The sequence below is a fragment of the Mus caroli genome, unplaced genomic scaffold (assembly GCF_978045245.1).
Source record: "Mus caroli unplaced genomic scaffold, Mus_caroli_1 scaffold_14, whole genome shotgun sequence".
Taxonomy (NCBI): domain Eukaryota; kingdom Metazoa; phylum Chordata; class Mammalia; order Rodentia; family Muridae; genus Mus; species Mus caroli.
The window spans coordinates 57384830-57406470 of NW_028227269.1; the positions used below are offsets into that span (position 1 = coordinate 57384830).

Sequence of the window (21641 nt, forward strand, 5' to 3'; positions counted from 1 at the left end):
AATGTTGAGTCTTACTGGGACTCTGTACTTAGTACTTTGATTGCTTTTAAGGTGTAGCTTCCTGAAAGTAGGTCACTCTACCTTACACAAACTGTTATTTTTGTTTTAGCTAATGTTTTTCTGAGACAGTGTCTCACTGTAACTCAAGTTGGCCTGGAATTAACTTTGTAGCCCAGGCTGGCCTCAGACTCATGGTAATCCTCCTGTCCCAGCCTTTGGAGTGTTGGGATTGAGGGCAGGGCTAAGCTCAGCTCCAGGCTGTTTATTGTGGCAAGAAGAGGGAGGGTTTGTAAGGTTAGCTGAGGGGATCATGAAGCCGCCTGGATGTCGTCAGTAATTACGGTTTCGTTTTTCTTAGATTATCACCCACAGGGAGCTTTGAAGAAGCTGATTCATGCAGCTAAGGTTTGTATGATACAAACACAAAGATGGGAGAGAGGCCCTAGAACAGGGACTAAATCTACATTTCCTTAGTAACTAATTTAAAGATTGGTTTTACTTTTTTCCATATAAGGTTATCTGAGAAATTAGGATTTTCTTTATTAATTGCTTTTATATTAACTTTAGAAATACACATAATTTTAGAATTTAGAAAATTTCAAGTTCTACAGTAATTCCTTCAGTTAAAAATACTTTAAAAATGTTTATTTATTTCTTAGTTCCTTTTGTGTGTTGCTTTTCTTTTGGTTTTATTATTTTCTTACCCCGATAGCTCCATGTCCTATTTTATGAAGTAAATAGTAGCTTTGTTTCCTTCTGGTTTATTCCTTCCACCTGTCCTCGGGTAATCTGTATGAGAAGTCCAGAGAGGCAGTGTGAAGGTTGCTTACCTCACCTTGAGTGAGATCAGCTGTAGAGCCATGCGGGGTGTGTCGGGAGACGTGTGTGTGCGTTGTGTGATTGACTATTGCTTTTTCTTCATTCCTTCTTTAAAGTTAAATGCTTCTTTAAAAGCCTTGGAAGGAGAACGAAATCAAGTTTACACTCAGTTATCTGAAGTGGATCAAGTAAAAGAAGACCTTACAGGTGAGGTCTTCTCAGTGAGTGTGTCTCCTGAAGAGACTGAGAGGATGGATGGCTTCTGGGTTCTTGCAGTGTGTCCTAGTCAGTGTTTGATCCCTGTGAAAGGAACACCACGACCACGGCAACTCTTACAAAGGAAAGCAGTGAACTGGGGCTGGCCTAAGAGTTCAGAGGTTTGATTCACTGTGATGATGATGGGAAGCATGGCAGTACACACATAGACATGGTGCTGGACAAAGAGCCAAGAATTCTACTTCTGAATTGTCAGGCAGCAGAAGAGACTGAGACTGGGACTGGCTTGAGCATTTGAAACCCCAAAGCCCACCCTCAGTGACACACTTACTCTAACAATGCCACACCTCCTAACAGTGCCACTCTCTCTGGGCTTGAGGGCCTGTGGGGCCATTTTCATTCAAACCACAACATGTGTCATGTGTTTGGTTTACTTTTAGTTGTTAAAAAGGAACTGTGTTGAATGCCCTTCCAATATTAATTAAACATTATAAAGCCCTAACAAGTCTGACTGCTCTGTGTGAGACAGAATATGCTGAGAACTAAGAGAAAAGCTCTGGGCAGCTGGAGCAATGGCTGACTAAATGCTGGGCTATTTTTGTCCCCACTGAGCAGGAGTTTTCATTTGTTTCTGGAAAAGCAGAGCTCTGTAAGCATAAAGACTTGCACTAATTGGTTTTTGTTGCGAATGAACATTTCCTTCTAATCATCTCTTCCCCTAGTCTCTGCCTCACTGAAATAATTTACAACAGTCTTTCTTTTGGAGTTGTTGTTTTTACGTAACCCCAGGCTGTCTTGGAGTCCTGACCCTTCTCTCTGAACCTCCCATATGATAGGGTATATATAGGTTCATGAGTACCATGCTTAGCCTATACAGTACCCTCATAAAAGAAAATATGAGGGATGGTGAGACAGCTCAATGGGTAAAGTCCTCTCTGCTGAGCCTGATGACCTGAGTTCAGTTCCCAGTGGAAGGAGAGAACTGACCCCTGACCCTTGCTAGTTGACTTCTGACCTTTGACTCCTTGACCATGTAGGCATGTCCCTCTACCCCTCACCACTGAACTAAGTTTTTTAAAAAAATTTTAAGAAAAATAAAGTATGAGACAAATGAACTAGAGTAGATAAAAGTAAAAGAATTTGTGTTTTTGGGTAAGATTTCTTTGGTATTGTGTGACTCATTTATAGTAGAGAGAATATACAACATTGATTTCTTTCCTAAGTGACTGTTTTTGGAATTGGCTGACAGCATAGGTGGACATATGTTTTTTTCTGGTATAGATGTTTCCTGTACATGTACCATTTACTATCTGTGTATTTACATAAACTTTTTTTGGTATGTATGTTTAATTAACTGGTGTTTTAGAGTAACTACATACCATTACATTTAATTACTAAGCTTTTCCATGGTTGTTACAGTTTTAAACCTAATACATTCACACATGTTTTGGAAAATGATCTTAGAAGAGATTAGAACTGAGGTTCTCATCGTGGTCCCTTAATATGAGAGATGTTCAGAGCTGAAGTAATTATATCAAAAACGTAGTGGTGTGCTGGTTTATACGGAATATATAGTTATAGTTTATACGGAATATATAGTTATAGTTTATACGGAATATATAGTTACTTTGGCCTTTTCATTTTTGCGTGTGTTCTTATATGTCTGTATTTACACGTGTGTGTGTGTGTGTGTGTAGGACAAAGATTGATGCACAGTGTTTTCTTTGGCTGCTCTCCACCTTGTTTGTTGGAGAAAGGGTCTCCTCCAATCCTGAAACTTGCTAATTTGTCTAGAACAGCCGACCAGTGAGTCCCAGGGGACCTGCTTTGCCTTCTAGCGCAGTAATAGTAATAAGGCTTACAGACTTATTTTGCTACCCTGCTTTCCTGCTGTACTGGGGACCAAAACTCTGGTCCTCAGGCCCATGTGGCTATCTGCCATCTCCTCATTTTCATGGTCATTCTTTAAGGTAGCTTAGCTGTTGAAATAAAGTCATTATTATTCTTTCCCGTCTTCATCTTGTTTGAGACACGGTCTCTCATGAAACTGGAAATGAGCATTTGTTATCAGCCCCCTTGAATTACAGCATATGTAAAGTTTTGCCTTAAATAGCAGGGCTGGATATTTATGCACACCACGGCTTTGTGCATTCCAGGCACGTGCTCTGCCACTCAGCTGTCTCCACCAGCCTGAGCGCGAGTGTCACTGAGGTGATGTTTCATTAGTTAGTGCAGATAGCATCTGAAACACGGAATGCTGAGTGGAAATGCTTGCCTTTGAAACTCTCGTCCTTATAGCCTTCCTTCAGGAGCTACTAACTCAGACTGAGAATCAAATGCCAGAATTAGAATGCTGAAGATTTTGGTGATCTTCATACTAATAGTATTAACACTTTAAAATAGTGTGTGCAGCATCTCAGTTAAAAGTGAAAAGCAATTCCGCAAAGAAAACATCCTACAGGTTTTCTATTGTTGCTGGAGGAAGTTTGGTTTGTTATTTTTTTTTTTTAGTGATTGTCTACAGCCATATCACCCAGGGGAATGTCTGATCTTGTCTATTTTTAATAAGGTTTTATTTTTATGAAATTTCCTTAGTTTTGTTCTTTTATGACTTTTCAATAATTTCTCTAGAGCATATCAAAAGTCTTGAGTCTAAACAAGCATCTTTGCAGTCGGAAAAGACAGAGTTTGAAAGTGAGAGCCAGAAACTTCAGCAGAAGCTGAAAGTGATAACCGAGCTGTACCAAGAAAATGAAATGAAACTTCACAGGTAAGGAGTGTTGGGGGATTCTACGGAATGGCAAGTGAAATGGCTATAAGTAGTGATTCTCAGCCTTCCCAGGGCTGTGGCCTTTATAGAGTTCCCACGGTGTGCTGTCCCCAACCATCCAATTATTCTGTTCCTACTTTACAACTAGTACAACAAGTTTGCTACTGTTATGAATTGTAATGTAAATCTCTGAGGTGCACCCCCAAAGGGCTCCTAATTCACATGCTTAAAACTGCTGCTCTAAAGTAAGTGTTATATATTCATGGCATTTAAGCTATGATTATTGGAAGTTATCAGCTATATTGCACTATTCACTTTTAAGAAAATTACTTGATCATGAAACAAATTTTTCTTCATGGAAGAAAGTGTAAGTGATGTTTGAATTTCCAAGCTATCTCACAGAATCTTCCTTAATGTCTAATACACAGTTTTCAGATTATTGCCTTAAACTAGCACTGGTAAATGGGCTTAGGGAATGCGAGTGATCTCTTTGGATGGAACTGCCTGATGCGTGTAAAACTGACTCCTTTCTCCTGTGCAAATTAGTCTTGCTCACTGTTCCTTGTCCTAGTTAATAAATGACAGTGTCATTTGCCTTGTGTTCAAGGCAGCTGCTCAGGTGTCTAACGTGCTGCCTTTGTATGCCATGTTCATCTTGTTAGCCTTTTTATCCTTAGCATGGTGGCAATTCCCCTCTGCCACTGCTCTGGTTAAAGCACCATTGGCAGTAGTTGGTGTCACAGTGGCCTCATGAATGTTATCTTTACACCTTAACTTCCTGTGCTGTCTTTTCTCTGTGATCACAGAATAATTGAAAACATGAATTATGGTTCCATACCTTGTCCTTCTTAGATCCCCCTAAGTACATTTAAATAGATTGAATGCAAAACTTCATCTTGTCTATCACTGCCTGCTGTAACTTGCCTTCTAGCTATCTCTGTAGCTTATTCTATTTCTCTTCTTTGTTGCTCTCTGTGGACACTGGCTTTCTTGAGTTTTGGTGTGTCAAGCACAGCTGTGTCTTTTATGCATGCTTCTTTTGCCTTCAGTGGTTGGTGTTCTCCATCTGCGTTTGTATGGTTTGATCCTTTGTTTTATTTGGGTCTAGGTTCAGCTGTTACCTTAAAATGCTTCCTTGGCTGCCCTAACTAAAGAAATACCTGAACATCAAGTGTGTCCACCACCTGCTAATAAATTTAAACTGTGAGAAATACCATATTTTTATATATATTCCCAGTGCCTAAACTGGGAGGAAAGTGGTAGGTCTCCTGTCAGTATCTGTTGAATATGCAGATATGTATCGTCAGTGCGCGTACCTATTGATGTCAGGCTGTACTTATGCATAGTGATGCCCAGGTGGAGGTGGAGAGAAGGCCCTTGAGGTTCTGATCTGGAGACTGCAGATTTTCAAGTACAAATTATAGCCTGGATTTCTCATTAGGAAACCTAGCAGACTTTCATTTTCTTTAGGAAGTTAATGAGAGTTAGGATTCCTTATCCTTCATACGTTCTCGATGTAAAGTTGGTCTGTTGATAAAATTTGTTTGTAACCTTAAGAAGCCTGTTCCTACAGAGCTTTCGTGGCCTTTGATGAATGTGCTGAGAGTTATAAAGGATTCGGGAAATCTACAACATAATATAAAATCTTTTATTTTGTGAGACTTTCACGTGATGACATGCTGGCTTGACATTGGTATATAGTTGACGATGACATTCAACTCCTGATCTTCCTGCTTTCAGTCCCGAGTGCGTAGATTACAGATGCTTGCCATCACTGTAGTTTTTATTCATTTATTTTTTTAGAGTGCATTATTTTAAATTTTGCAGATGTGTGTGGGTCTGTGCACATGAGTGCTGGTGTCTGCAGAGGCCAGAAGGGTTGGAATCCTCCTGGAACTATAGATACACACAGTTATGAGCCACTAGATGTGGGTTTGGAAACTAAACTCACGTCCTCTGCAAGAACAGTGTGGGCTCTTTCTTAACTTACTGAGCTATATATCTAGCCCATTAATATTTATTTCTATTTTCTGTGTGTGTGTAAGTTCCTATGTGTTTGTCTATGTGGCACATGTGTGCCTAGTGCCCTCCAAGGGCAGACATTGGCATTGGGTCCCTTGAAACTATAGTTACAGATGTTTGTGAGCCGATATGTGGGTGCTGGGAGCAACCTGGGCTTACACAAAAGCAGAGAGTGTTCTTAAGCATTGAGCTATCTCTCTCGCTCCTGGCAAGTTTTAAATAAAGTATCTGTATGTAAAACAAAGTGTGCATTGTCTAGTTGGTAAGTTTTGTGAAGAGAGGTTAACAGAACAGTAAGCTAGCATTATCCCCAGGAAAGGTGGCCCCAGTATTTGCTAATTAACAATTTATGGTCACCTAGAATAGAATGAGCTCAGATAACAAAAATCCACGCTATGTATTTGAAAAGTAGTAGAGAATATTAATGCTGTGTTGAGAGATGACTGCTGGATTGTTGGTTACTCCCATTCACTTCCAACCCCTGCACTACACTCGATTCACATGGACCCATCAATCATTGGTCAGGAAAATGCCCCACAGGCTTGGCTACAGCTTAGTCTTGTAGAAGTATTTTCTCAATTGAGGATCCTTTCCCCAAATGTCTACAGTTTGTGAGAAGTTAACAACTAACTAGCACAACTTCTGTATCCCCAAATATTATATATTCTGTTCTGCAGATACTCACTACTCAAATTGAATTACGCCACTGGCTCATCAAGGTTGGAGAGAGGATGTTGGTAGAGCTCTTAAAATACTAGGTTTGATTCTTGACTGTATAGGATATAATATTGGCTCAGTAATTTTATGGATTTCTTTTTTTAGATTCAGGTTTAAATTCACAAGCCCTTTTTGCATGTGACCTTTGCAGTAGTGTATGGCAATTGCTTTGTGGGATACATCAGTTCTGATGTGATTTTACAAATTTATTTTCTTGATGTTTTTCAGGACTTTCATGTGTTGGTTGTACTTTTAAAGTTAATATCAGAAAGAAGTGAAATATTAGAACCTAGGAGTTGGTGCACTACTTTAAATCCATGATTCTTTTTTGGGGGGGTGGGGGTGGGGAGGTTCGAGACAGGGTTTCTCTGTATAGCTCTGACTGTCCTGGAACTCACTTTGTAGACCAGGCTGGCCTGGAAATCAGAAATCCGCCTGCCTCTGCCTCCCAAGTGCTGTGATTAAAGGTGTGAGCCACCACTGTCTGGCTCTGAATCTGTGATTCATTAAAGTTCCACCAGTGGGAATTACTTTGACGATGACATTTTTAACTTTAAGGCTGTACTTTTCTGTTGCTGTGAAAAAACACCATGACTGAAAACACTAAACAAAACACAGCAAACAACAAAACCCCAGAATACTGTGATTAAGGCAGCTGGTAGAAGGGAGAGCCTGTGGTGGTAAGGGAACGTGGAAGCTGAGAGGTCACACCCTAAGCTTGAAGAGGACAGAGAATACTGCAAGTACTGCAAGAGAGGCTATATATATATGCTCCCAAGGCCTGCACCCAGTGGTGGTCATGTGACACATAATGACATGTTGGTCAGCTGTGAATTATAGATAGGATGAGCCTTTTATGACACTGCCATCCACTGATTGTTAGTCATCTTGGGTTGTGTAAGTACACTCTGAGGTCCACAGAGCAAGGCAATGGCTTCTTGGTGCATTTCTCAGAGATCTGTTGATATATACATAGAATTTGACTATATTAGGTTCTTTGTACTGCATTTTCCTTTTTGTGTCACAGGAAAAATAGTCCCTTCTTTGCTGGTGTTCTTTATTCTATTAGCCCAATTATAAGGCCTGGAACCAAATCCTTCCTTTTTACTACCAATTAAAAGTATGGGGGGCCGCTGTTACTGCGTAGACCTTTAATCCTCACCCCCAGGAAGCAGAGACAGGCCTGTCTTTGTGAATTAAGAAGCTAGCGTGGTCTACACAGTGACACAGTTCCAGGCCAGCCAGGGTTACATTGTGAGACCCTGTCTTAAAAAAAACAAAAAAACAGCAAAAACAAAAAAACAAAAAGCCACAGCTTATTCGTTGTTAGCTTCTTCTTTTTTTTTTTTTTAAGATTTATTATTTTATGTATGTGAGTACACTGTAGCTGTCTTCAGACACAACAGAAGAGGGCATCAGATCCCATTACAGATGGCTGTGAGCCACCATGTGGTTGCTGGGAGTTGAACTCAGGACCTCTGGAAGAGCAGTCAGTGCTCTTAACCTCTGAGCCATCTCTCCAGCCCAGTGTTGGCTTCTTATCAACAAACACAATCCTTTATTCCAGAAAATCTTGATAGGTGGTACACTCATAAGTTTTTATTAATATTTATATTGGATAAAACTCAAGACTGTTGATAGTATTAGCACTGTAATGAGCAAAATATGATCTTGGGTTTATAATGCTAAATTTTATGTCAGAAATACACAGGTCCTTTTGCATGTGACCGTTGCAGTAGTGTATGGCAACTGCTTTGTGGGATGTATCTTGTTTTTTGTTTGTTTTAAAATTAATTTATTCATTTCCATTCCAGTCTTGCCCTCCCTCCACTCTCCCTTCCCACAGTTTCTCATCCCATTCCTCCGTCCCATTCTAGGTGAAGTCACCCATTTCATCTAGATGTTCCAGTTCTGTTGAGCACAGGCTTTAGTAGTAGGATCGCATGACCTTTTGTATTCCTCAGTTTCTGTTGTTAGGTCTCCCTTTTCATTTCTGATTTTGTTAATTTGGATATTGTCTCTGTGCCCTCAATTAGGCTAAGGGATTATCTATCTTCTTGTATCTTTCAAATCATCAGCTCTTGGTTTTGTTTATTCTTTGTATCATTCTCTTTGTTTCTAACTAGTTGATTTCAGCCTGAGTTTGAAATGTAGTACCTGGCTGTCTATTCCTCTTGGGTGTGTTTGCTTCTTTCTGTTGTAGAGCTCTCAGGTGTGCTGTTGCTTGTATGGGGTCTCTCCAGTTTCTTTATGAAGGTACTCAGTGCTATGAATTTTCTTAACACTGCTTTCATTGTGTTCCATAAGTTTGGGTATGTTGTATCTTCATTTTCATTCAATTTTATAAAGTCTTTGACTTCTTTCTTTATTTCTTCTCTGACCAAATTATCATTGAGTAGAGAGTTACTTACTTTCCATAAGTATGTATGTAGTCTTTCTGGTTTTTTGATATTACTGAATCCCAGTCTTAGTCTGTGGTGATCTGATAGGATGCATGGGATTATTTCAGTCTTTTTGTATCTGTTGTCTGATTATATGGCCAATTTTGGGGAAGGTTCAGTCTGAGAAGAAGGCATATATTCTCTTGTTCTGGGGTTAAATGTTCTGTAGATATCTGTTAAATCCATTTGGTTCATCACTTCTGTTAATTTCACCGTGTCTCTGTTTCTGTTTTGATGACCTGTCTATTGGTGAGAATGGGGTGTTGAAATCTCCTACTGTTAATGTGTGAGGTTCAGTGTGTGTTTTGTGCTTTAGAACAATTTCTATTACAAATGTGGCGGCCCTTGCATTTAGGGCATAGATTCTGAAATTGGACTTCCTCTTGGTGCATTTTTTTTTCTTTGATGAATATGAAGTGTCTTTCCTCATCTCATTTGATAACTTTTGGTTGTACTCTCTGTTTTAAGGAAATTAACAGTAGAAGAAAATTACCGATTAGAGAAAGAAGAAAAACTTTCCAAAGTAGATGAGAAAATCAGCCATGCGACCGAGGAGCTGGAGACCTGCAGGTATGAAGCACACATTCTTGTTGGGAAACTCAGTAGCAGGAAACAATAACTAAAATGATGGTGTGTGTGTGTGTGTGTGTGTTTGATTGAGACAGGATTTCTCTGTGTAGCCCTGCCTGTCCTGGAATTCATTATATAGACCAGGCTGGCCTCGACCTCAGAGATTGACCTTTCTCTGCCTCTGGAGTGCTGGTACTACATGCATGCACCAGCAGTAGCAGTAGCAGCAGCAGCAGCAAAATGGCTTATATATTTTTTTCATTATTTTTCATTGAGATTTATTTGTATTTTGCAGATAGTCAGAAAATAGAAGGGAAATTTTTCTTTTCAGGGATTTGATACTTAAGACTCACATTGAACATAGACATCTTATGTGAATGTCAGGAAGTTTGTAAATAGTTGTTAATGCCACTGTGGTGGTATATGCACATTATCCTGCTCTGCAGTCCCAGCACCTGGGAGGTGGGACAGAATGATCACAAGATCAAGGCCAACCTTGGCTACATAGTGAGTTTGAAGCCAGCTTGGCCTACATGAGACCCTGTCATGCAGAAGGAAAATGGAGAGCAGTTAGTTCAAGCTCAGATGGCTTTGCTCAAATGGGAAGAGTGTACACAGTAACATTCAGTAAGCGTGCCATAAAACGAGCCAGGCACACGTGGCATTCGAGCGAGTGCTTAGCTGTAGTTTTCGGTTCAGTCTTCAGTGGATCTAAGGAAATAGGATGTCTGTCAGAAAGAGGCAAGCAAAGAGGTGCTCTGAATCATAGTGGGACTTCTCTTTACTCCAGGAAGAGTCAGTTTGCATTTTGTCTAACAGAGAAATGTGTATCATAAAGGCAGTAAGTCATATTTTGCCTTCTACGAGTTCCTCTCCTGGAACTTCTGCTAAGATTATAGGCACCTGAGTTAATCTCTCAGGATTTTACCTCCTGAAAATGAATGAAAACCTGAGAGCCAGGATGGTGGCATGTGCCTGTGACTCCAGCACTTGGGGTGGAAAGGGAGGAAATTATAAATTTACTCAAGGCCAGGTGAGACCTTGTTTGTTGTATAAATCTTGTGTGACTTTGTTTTAACCACACCCAAGCAGTGGTACTCACACGGCTTACTTGAGGTTAAAACTAAGGCAGGAAACCTGCTTTAGTGGTGGTGTGTGCCTTTGATCCCAGCACTCAGGAGGCAGAAGCAATTGAATCTCTGAGTTTGAGGCCAGCCTCCCCCCTACTACCACCCCGTTTATACTTTTGTAGTCATGTGCTCTCGTTTCTTACTGTATTGTTACCATAGTGGAGTAATTACTTGTCCATTATAGGCAGCGTGCCAAGGATCTTGAAGAAGAGCTGGAGAGAACAATTCATTCTTACCAGGGGCAGGTATGTGTGTGACTTCAGTTGTGTACACAATTAAAAGTTTGACTCTCTAGAACTGATGCAGGACTATAGCTTCCTTTCCTCCTGAGGAGTTCCAGGGAGCTAAAGATTTTAAAATCAAAATTACCAACCTTTGGGAATGAGGACTATATAGTACAGATAAATGTCTGTCACCTTTGCAGCTGCATACAGGGCTCCTTATCTGCTCCTTGGGAACTCAAGTTATCACGTGGTTTGTTGGCATTACAAAAGCGTACATTCAGTTTTAATTCTAATGTATGCTTCACAGTTTTAAGTCAAAGCAAAATTGAAAGTAGAGTGCCTTTTACTTGTAAGTGGTTGATGGTTATAGACTACTCACTTTTTTTCTACCTTTGCATGGTAAGCCACTTTTTGCATTGATCCATTTAATATTATATATATTCTGCGGCTGACTTGTTTAAGAGCTCAGTAGAGAAGATGTGTATGCATGTAAGTGTATTTTCAGATACTTGAACTGCCTCTCCAGAGTTGTTGGGGAAACTTGAGTTTATAGCTTGTGCACTCAATTTTAGTGTGGGAATGAATGTTTTTTTATTTGTTTAAATTTTTTTAATAACTTTATTTTTTAGGTTATTTCTCATGAAAAAAAAGCACATGATAATTGGGTAAGTTTTAAGTCCTCCTAAAGTTATTTGTCAAATTCCTTTTAGAAAATATACTAGTCATTTTAGATTAAGGAAAAATACAGACAGTATTTAAAAAATGATCACTTCTTATTAATTTCATTAATTTCACCAGTGATGAAAATAGTATTAGAGACCACAGGATGTACTGAGAAGTGATTATCTTTCACTTTGTACTTTTCTTCCTGAATGCACTTAGTAATAAAAATCACATAAATTATAAATTTCTTTTAATGGCATCCTGGGGCTTGGAGAGATGGCTCAGCACTGACTGAGGCCCTTCTGAGGACCTGACCTACATTTGGTTTTTCTGAGCATGTCAGCTGGCTCACAAGTGCCCATAATGTTAGTTCCAGGAGATCCAATGGCCTCTTCTGTTCCCTTGGTACACCTCCACTCATGCATGCACACAGCAAACAGATCATCATTCTAGTAATTCCACTTATGTCACATCAACCAGAGTACATGTACTTATAAAACTAAATAAAATTTAAAAACAGTTCAGTGAATTGTTACATTTTACTGGCTAATGTTATTATTGGTGAAATATTGGTGTAATCATTTTTGTTCAAAATTGATTTTATGATTGCATATTGGAAAATAATTTACATAAAAATCTTTGTTGATAGTACTAAATATATTTAAGCTTTGTTTCTGTGAATGCTTAGTTTGTTCATTGGCTGCTGTCAATTCTAATCTATGCTTCACAGTTTTAAGTCAAAGCAAAATTGAAAGTAGAGTGTCTTTTACTTTTTTTTTTTTTTTTTGTTTTTTCGAGACAGGGTTTCTCTGTGTAGCCCTGGCTGTCCTGGCACTCACTTTTTAGACCAGGCTGGCCTCCAACTCAGAAATCCGCCTGCCTCTGCCTCCCGAGTGCTGGGATTAAAGGCGTGCGCCACCACGCCCGGCGAGTGTCTTTTACTCGTAAGTGGTTGATGGTTATAGACTATTAGCTTTTTTCCTACCTTTGCATGGTAAGCCACTTTTTGCACTTGATCCATTTAATATTGTATATATTCTGTGGCTAAACTGTAGAGTCCATAGAATGGTTGAAAAGCATGTAGAACACCATATATTTAGCCTTTGTTAATAAATAGACTACCAACACAGAAAAACAAACACACACACACACCACACACACATACACACACACTCAAACACACACACACACACACACACACACACACACACACACACACACACACACACAGTATTTGTACATTGTTCTGTACTTAATAGATGTACAATACACATTGATTGTATTTAGTTATTAGAAACATGACCGCTGTTGACATTCTGTGAAACTGTTTGTAGTTTCCCAGAATTATGGACATAATGACCATGTGTTTCCATTGACTTTCCTAAGCTTGTCTGCCAGCATGCTTCTTATGATTGGATATGTACATCATCAAATAATTCTAGGCCCTGATTTTTATCTAGACAGCAACATTCATTAACAAGTACCTGTTAGAGTCCAGATTCATGCTTTTGACTGGCATGAAACTCATTCCTCTATTGAATTATTTCCCCAAATTTAAAATGTTTTACATTGAGTTTAATAGATACAGACTAATATCTATTTCCAGTTATGATATTATATGCTATCATGCTGATATTTCTGTTGCTCTTAGATTTAAGTTTATTTAGATATAATTTCAAGTGTATTATTTTCTTCAAGCTGGCAGCTCGGACTCTTGAAAGAAATCTCAATGATTTAAGAAAAGAAAATGCCCACAACAGACAAAAGTAAGTGTCTTTGTGGGAATACTTTAAAAGCCAGAAATAGTTTCTTCATTATATAATATTTGTATAAAAATAAAGAAAAATTGTAGTTCCCACAGAATCTCTTATGAAGTATCTAGTTTTACTAGGTGAGTAGTTTTATTTATTTTTTGTTGGGAGGATAAAGTGCTTATTGTCTCAGCCAGCGGTTTGCTGTTGTTGGGAGTCATGTTGTGCAGAAGGAAAGTGAAAGAAAGAATACAAGGGACAGGTAAATGCTCTTCTCAGGCTGGCCGCAGTCTGCTGCAGTGAGTGTCCGGCTTGCCTGCCAACTGTACTTGCAGCATCAGTAAAACTAGCATCTGCTGGCTTGTAGCTCAGAAATTAAAGTCAAACAGTTGTATGATTCTAGGTGTAAGGTTAGGTACTAATAACAATTGTTTGAAAATGTGACATTTAAAGATACAAAGTTTAGGAATAAAGTAGTAGAGTCACTTAGTGGGATTTCCAGTTTCCCAAGGGCAGTATAGGTAACTCAGGGGCGGGGTTCTGTGCTGCAGTCGTGGCCGCCTTTTCATTTAGAATGGGTCAGTTAAACTCCCCGCCTCAGTTTCCTTTGTTATAAAATGATATATTTGCATTGGTCCATCTTGAATGGTTCTCCTACTTCAGAAATGTAGACTCTTTGAGGTATCATTACCAGTCTAATTTTAAAGAGCCAAGTAGTTCCAAACGTCAGTGCTCTGACAAGAAGCCAGTCATCCCAAGTCAGTGTGGGGTTGTGGCAGGCATCTGGGCAGAGCACGTTAGGCCCTCTCTCTCTGCAGATGTTGAGCTTGTGAGAGCAGCTGGTTTGGAAGTGGCCTTTGCTTAAAATGTGTTTCTTTCGGATGAGTAACTAGAGATGTTTGTTCTTTATTTGCAGATTAACTGAAACAGAGTTTAAATTTGAACTTTTAGAAAAAGATCCTTATGCACTTGATGTTCCAAACACAGCATTTGGCAGAGGTAGTCTTTTTTTTTTTAAACCCCTTGTTTGAAATACATATTATATATCTTTTATATATATATAGCATATATAGCGTACATTAGTGTAAGTTAACATTTTCACTTAACAGTACTTTGTAATTTGTAGCCAGCTTTCTATTTGAAACTATTTCAGTAAGTCTTAAGTTTCTGGGTTTTGTTTTGCTAACAATAATGAAAATGATTGGTATCTCCCCTTTTCAGTAGATCTCAGGACAGATACTTAGTGTTGTCAACTCCTTGAAAAGCCCAGTGCTCTTAATAAAAATTACCAGTAGCTAATTTTTGAGACAATGAATGAGAAATACGTAAGTGGAATGGCATTTTGACTGTTTACATATTAATAATAATTGGAAATGTGCTTGATTAAAGTGAGAATTAGCATAGAGCTCTTCAAGAAATTCCCGAGGTATTGACTTAAAAGGCAGGACAACCTTAGGCTAAAGTGTCATTACTGTAATTATCCCAGGGAGGGTTAGCCTTTTAAACATGCAGTTGGTATCTCTGCCCATTTATTATTGAGTTAAACATTTGCACAGTTGAAGTGGAATTAAGCTCCTGTAGTTATGAAAAGAAATCTTTATAGGTGGAATCTACTTTTAATAACCTTGGAAGTCATCAAATTTTGAGAGTCAACTTTCATTAAAATGTAACTATGTCTTACATGCTAAAATATCAGATTAGTGTAGATTTTAAGTAGTAGGAAAGTTTGGAGTGGACAAGTCTACAAGGGATTTTAGTGCGGATCCAGGGTAGGTGTCTGAGGAGAGGTAAGCCATGCTGGCATCTTTCCATGAACTATTTGGGTATAACAGGTACACTTTATAAGACTTACGGTGTTTGAAGTGTGAGTTTCTTGATGTTTAAGTTCATTTTTTGTTGCTGTTTTTTGACCATTAGAAGCATAACCACACGTTGGGAGTGATTAAGATTAAGCTCTTGGTCATCCGAAATACAGAGAAATTTACTGGATGCATGGTAGCATGTAACTGAGTCTTACTTATAGGGATACAAAAGCGACTCTGATTCCTTGGAGTATTTTATGTATTTACTTTCAAATTCTGACTTTTACTAAAGTGTTTCATGGTTGAACATGGCCTGTCTGGCTCTGGCATAAATCATGCACTTTCACATTATAGCTCTTCCCATTTGAAATATTGGGAAGGAATATCAAAATCCCCAGCCATCTGGGTGTAGTGGCAGACTCCTTTAATACTAGTACTCTGGGGAAAGGACCAGCTAATCTCTGAGGCTGAGGCCAATCTGGTCTACATATCCAGTTCTAGTGCCACATAATGAGACTGTCTCAAAAAACAAAACAGAAAAACAGAACACAACAAACAAAGCCCACCGACTGCATGCTCCCTAAGTCTTTCTGTAACTCCTGAGTACCGCGAGCATCCTCGCTTAGCCTGTGTTGTTACTTACAATAAGCTAATGTTTTTGTTTTGTTTGGGACTTGTCTGTTGGTTGGTTTTTATGTACCATGTGTTCTGAAAAGTGCATTTATTTAACCACATACTCCTCTGGGAGCTTGTAGCTTGCCTTCAGCATTGCACAGATTAAAAATCCTGACATTCAACACAGACAGAAATACCTTCACGTTTTACAAATCATAACTCCCTCAGGGCTGAAGAGATGACTCAGCTGTTAAGAGCATGTACTGCTTTTCCAGAGGACTTGAGTTCGCTTCCCCGCACCCTCCTCAACTGGCTCATGGTCCCTGTTCACTTGCGCTCCAGGGATCCACTGCCTCTGGCCTTGTAGACTATTGCTACTTACATGTACATACCCACACATACATAGACAGACACATATGTGCAAAGTTAAAAATAAAATAAAACCTTTGAAAACACCAGAATACTATCTAGCTGTATATATAAGTATAAAGGTGGCAGAATTCAAGTTCTGCGTATTCATATATACAAATCTAACGTTTTTAATGGACTAATACCTCATTTGTTGAAAGGCTTTAAAAGCACCAGGCTCCCTATTTTATTTAATCCTGTGTAGTGTTCAGGACACAGATTAGACTTAAGCTGACAGTAGGGTAACCTGAGGACAGTTGCTGAATGGGTTTCTAATGTTTCAGTACAGCTAACTGGATATGCATTTATATCTGCTGTTTTACTTATTCCAGAGCACTCCCCATATGGTCCCTCACCATTGGGCCGACCTCCATCCGAAACGAGAGCTTTTCTCTCTCCTCCAACTTTGTTGGAGGGTCCACTCAGACTCTCACCTTTGCTTCCAGGGGGAGGAGGAAGAGGTATATTTGTTTAAACATTTTTACTACTCTAAATTCCTTCCTTCCTTTATATTTTCATCTCAACTTTAAAGTCTACAAATAGTCATTTGGCAAATACAGGCATTCCTTGCACTTATCAGAGATATGCTTTTTTTTTTTTTTTTTGTAAACTGGAGAGAGAATATTTGACCAGATTTTAATCCCAGCAGTTGGGAGGCAGAAGCAGGAGGATCTCTGTTAGTTTGAGGCCAGCATGGTGTACACAGTACTTTCCAGCATGGTGTACATAGTACTTTCCAGGCTATTCAAAGCTGCATAGTAAGATTCTGCTTCAAAAAACAAACAAAAACAAAACTCTATAGCACCTTATTCTGTTTTTCTCTTACACAGTGTAGTGCAGGTGACCATCCCAACGCTGACTGCAGTGTAGTGCAGGAGGCTGTCTTGGTTAGAGTTTCCATTTTTGTGAAGAGATCATATGACCAAAACAACTCTTATAAAGGACAGCATTTAATTGGGGCTGGCTTATAGGTTCAGAGGTTCAGTCTACTATCAAGGCAGGAAGCATGGCAGCATCCATTCAGGCATGGTACAAAAGGAGCTGAGAGTTCTACATCTTGTTCCAAAGGCAACTAGAAGACTATCTTCTAAGCAGCTAGGAAGAGGGCCTAAAAGCCCACCCTTACAATGAGTGACATACTTCCTCCTACAAGGCCACACCTACTCCAATAAGGCCACACCTCCTAATAGTGTCACTCCCTGGGCCAAACATATTCAAACCACCACAGTGGCCATCCCAACTCTGGCACACAGTGCAATGCAGGTGGCCATCTCAACTCTGGCATGCAGTCAGTGCAGGTGGCTGTCCCAACTCTTAACAAGCAGTGTAGTGTGAGTGGCCATCCCAACTCAGAAAGTACAGAAATCTCAGAGCTCACCATTTCTCTGAGTACTCTTCGGGTGTACTTAAAAACTTGTGAATTTTGAAGCATCTCATATTGCAGATTTTAGATTTATGATGCTCAGCCCTGAAGGTTTGTAGTTACAAATCAAAAAAAAAAAAAAGAAGACGAAGATGAAGATAGACGAAGAAGATAATGATGATGTATATATAAGCTATAGCAGTATAACCAGCATAAATGTGTTTTTTATGAAACAAGATCAGAATGTAGAATTTATATATATTTATAATATATATATATTATACATATTATATATAAATTAACATTTTTTTTTAATTGTAGAAAATCAAAACATGAAAGTCCCATCCTCCTTTTTGAATCATGAAGGAAGTCAGAAGTGTTGTTTTCTACAGCAATTTGATGGGGCCTTTTCAGGAGACCTAACTTTTACTTACACTTTGAGAGAGAGACTAAGCCAGTGTTGTCTGCATTGTTCCCATTCTACCTTGCTTGTTTTGTATTTCCATAGCTACATTAAGTACATGAACTGCTAATGAATGTCTCTAACCATTTATGTAAGTGATTTAACAAACTAAATGTGAAGCAGAAACAAATGAGACTATAAAACACAGCACCATTTCACACTGAGTCCACGCATCTCCAGAGTCTCTCAGGCAACAGGTACTTCTGCTAAACCAACACCACTGCACATATTTTAGAACCTTATTCTTTGCAGTTGGCTTTAGTCAGTGAGGACACCAGTTTCCCAGGCTCCCAGTGTTCAGTGCCGCAGGTGAAGCAGCCTGGTTCCTCTTTGTTACCTCCTTGGCCCTCAGTTTGCTCCATGTAGAACTGTTTTCATGCCTCAGCTCCTGAATTGGGTGCCAGCCATGGCTCACCTCAGGAAGAGCTTGGCTTGTGTTGGCTGTGAACTGAAAACTTCTAGGGAAAGGGACTGTGCCACAAACATGGAGCCCTAGGGCGTTGTACTGAACACTCCAGAATGGGGGTTTGTTTTGAAATTTACATGCCTTCAGTAAGCTTTGGGCTTAGGACTATCAGTCAGTGCCACCACCGTATACACTTCAAATTAAAGAAATGTATGTCACGTCATGTCACATACCGATAGCAGCACAGCTGAAGCAGCCACATAGCATATTTGCCATTGCACTTTTGTGATTTGTGACATTTCCTGAACAGTGTTATCACATTTCATTAAGAGAAGAATATTCATTAAGACAAAGCCAATTTTACATAACACACATGGGTAGCAGCTAGCTATACCTCAGCACAGTACCCTAGAAATAGGATTTAATTGGCTAAACTAATTCACTGGAAGTTGATTTGCATAAGTCAAGGATTGCTTGTAGTCAAATGCATGTTTGAAATTAGAGTAAAAATTACTTTTCCTTTCTCCTCTCCTGTTTAAGTACTTTCCTCTTCTATTTAATTGCTTTTAAGTGACAGTAAGTTTAGATTATTCGCACGGTTGTTTCCTGTCTATTCAAAAAGCTACAGAAGTTCTCGGTAAGTAACCTGCAGGCTTAAAATCTTGATGTGGATACATTTCCTGTGAGCAGTAGAAGGGAAGAGTGGATCTGCCTACTTCCTCTTGGGATCTTGAAATTTGAATTTGAGAGTGAATTGTATATAACTTGTTCTTAAAACCCTTTAAGCTTTTGTATTTTTAGGTTTGCAATGTCTACCTGGTAGTCTCTTGGCCTGTGACTTTGGTCACAAGTGCTGAGGAGAGCCTTTTGAGTCGCTCATGAAGGCCTGTGTGCTTCAGTGGGGATGAGCTCAGGCTGGGGGACTCCTGAGTGTCCTCCCTTCCTAGTCTTCTCATGAACCAATGATGGGGAGCAAGCTAGAGGAAAGATGTAGGAATGTTCTAGAATGTATAATCATAGTAGGTTAGAAATAGAAATTCGGATTACACCTTGTGGTACAAGTTTTGGCCTCTTAATGTTTGTTAGTGTAGCACACTTCCAAAGCAGTTGTCTGAAACTGCTTGGTTGGTAGCAGAGTGCTGAGATAGCCTAAGAGCTGACACATAGCAAGCCTGAGCTACAGAAACCAGAGTCTCGCTCACTTCTGCTGTTATGCTTACTGTAAGTCTTCACAAGTTCCTTTCTCTGCCTTATTTTTCAGATTTAGTATTTATTTATTTAACCACCGGATGTAATTATAAAGTGCTGATGGTGATAATGTGTAAAGATGCATTTTATAGGCAAGTGTTGTTGGATATTTATTTCCTTATGTATTCTGTGCTACTGGAGCCTTGTGTTGGCTAAGCAAATACTTTAATCTCTGAGCTATACATCCAGCTCAGAAGCATTGTTTATGTACGTTGTAAAATTAGTTTTCCTGTTTCTTAGAAATGGTTTTGGTAGAATTATAATCTAAATGTATACTAGAGGAGCTTTGTTTGAATTAGTATTTACTTTTCAAAAGGGCCTTGATTTTATTTGACAGTAGGTCTTTTGTGACACTTGTTGAGATAAGGTAGATTTGTATGTTCTTTAATTAGGCTCACGAGGCCCTGAGAGCCTTCTGGACCATCAGATGAACACTGAAAGAGGAGAGTCAAGCTATGAGAGGTTATCTGATGCTCCCAGAGCACCTTCCGACAGGTCCCTGTCACCTCCGTGGGAACAAGATCGCAGGATGACAGCCCATCCACCACCAGGTGTGTGAAACAATTTTTAAGTTCTGTCTTAAAAATCATGACACGTTTTAGAAATACGAGTAAGTCTTTAAAAGAGAACATTAGGAGGTGACGGCTCACATTAGAAGAAGCTTTACCCAATTGTTTTTGTTGCTTTTAAAAGTAATAATGCTTATTTTTGAAAATCTGAGTAATGTGGGGATGTATATTAAAAGTGAAAATCTTCATTGTTATCTTAGCCAACATTTCTTGCCCAGAATTTAGTTATATATCTTGAGATTTAAAAAAATATGTATGTTCACATAGTTGTTGAAATTCTCCTGCTGCTGCTTGAACTCTCAGCAATCCTTCTGGTCCTGCGCAGGTTCTCAGACCGTCTTCCTTGAGACTCCCCAGATGATACTCTTTGAGGTGACTAGCGTTCTGGCTGGCAGGTGTCTCCTTGTTGGGAGTGAGGGAAGCAGTCACCTTCCTGAGACGTGTGCAGATGCAGGGCCTTCTAGAGCTCCCAGGAGTGGCTTGTCTGTAGACAGGGTGCATCTGTGGATGCCAAGGACGGAGCTGAGCTTCAGGTTCTCTGATTGCGGCTGTGAAGAGCTGACTGTGGGCCCCAGAAGCTGAGCTTCCTGCTGCCACTTGTGGCCTGCACTGAGCCTCTTGCTGCATACACTTTTCAGCTTATCACAGCTATTTTCAAGGGGTTTCTAATACTGGTTGTGGCTGGTTGAATTCAGGCTTCTTGATTTGTGGTTGATCTCTGTTCTCTATCCCCCAAGTTAGCTCTGTTTTATGTACGTTCCCTCTCAAGACAGTGCTCAGCCTTCACTCTCCAGATCATTAGAGAGTAACAGGATAGGATTTTTTCCTATCGCTGCCTTCTGCTTAAGAATCTCTGTCTCACCAGAACCTGCCATTCTGTTTGAGTCCCATGAACACCGTGGGTCTGTCCTAGTTTACAATGGCCAATCTCCTCTCACCAAGGATGCCTGGCTAATGGATGAGGCTTCTGCTTCTCTTACCCCACCAGAGAGCCATGTGACTGGAACCATGTTTGGCTTAGCCTCTTTTTGATAACCTGTCCATTTAACAAAACATCTGTAGATCCCCTCTAGGGACTGCGACCTTCCATGACCACAAACTTTTGAGCAGTACTTTGCATGGATTCCCTTCTCTAAAGCAGGCCTCAAGTTCAATCAGGAAATGGTTGGTCATTCCCAAAAGAGTCATGGCGCTATTTGGCCAGTGGGTGTATCTTCTGGGGAAGGCCATTCCTGCAGCATGCAGAAGTCATCAGTGCTTCTTTGGTGACTTTTCTTAGTGCTTTCTGGCACTATGAGAGCTAGCCTGTGGGGAGAAGTTTCTAGGTCAGTGTGAGTTCTCTCTGTCCTGTAGCAGAATTCTAATCTAGCTATAGTAAGCAACAAAGTTTAGTAAAGCCCTTTTGATCCCTTGGAATTTTTTCTCCTGTTATGATTGCTAATCT

At 39.7% G+C, this 21641-nt stretch overlaps 1 protein-coding gene across 12 annotated transcripts in view; it reads left to right on the top strand.

Annotated features, from left to right (window-relative positions):
* The window catches only part of Mia2 (MIA SH3 domain ER export factor 2), an 88456-nt gene that overhangs the window by 59516 nt on the left and 7299 nt on the right, over positions 1-21641 (top strand). For 9 of the 12 annotated variants that reach the window (XM_021178550.3, XM_029484290.2, XM_029484289.2 and 6 more), the window contains 10 exons: positions 359-405; positions 936-1026; positions 3667-3805; positions 9454-9555; positions 10870-10930; positions 11539-11574; positions 13271-13338; positions 14240-14322; positions 16481-16609; positions 20021-20179. In XM_021178550.3, coding sequence (XP_021034209.1) covers positions 359-405; positions 936-1026; positions 3667-3805; positions 9454-9555; positions 10870-10930; positions 11539-11574; positions 13271-13338; positions 14240-14322; positions 16481-16609; positions 20021-20179 — 915 coding nt within the window. The remainder of the gene's footprint in view (positions 1-358; positions 406-935; positions 1027-3666; positions 3806-9453; positions 9556-10869; positions 10931-11538; positions 11575-13270; positions 13339-14239; positions 14323-16480; positions 16610-20020; positions 20180-21641) is intronic. The other 3 variants (XM_029484292.2, XM_029484293.2, XM_029484291.2) reach the window with 1 other exon arrangement.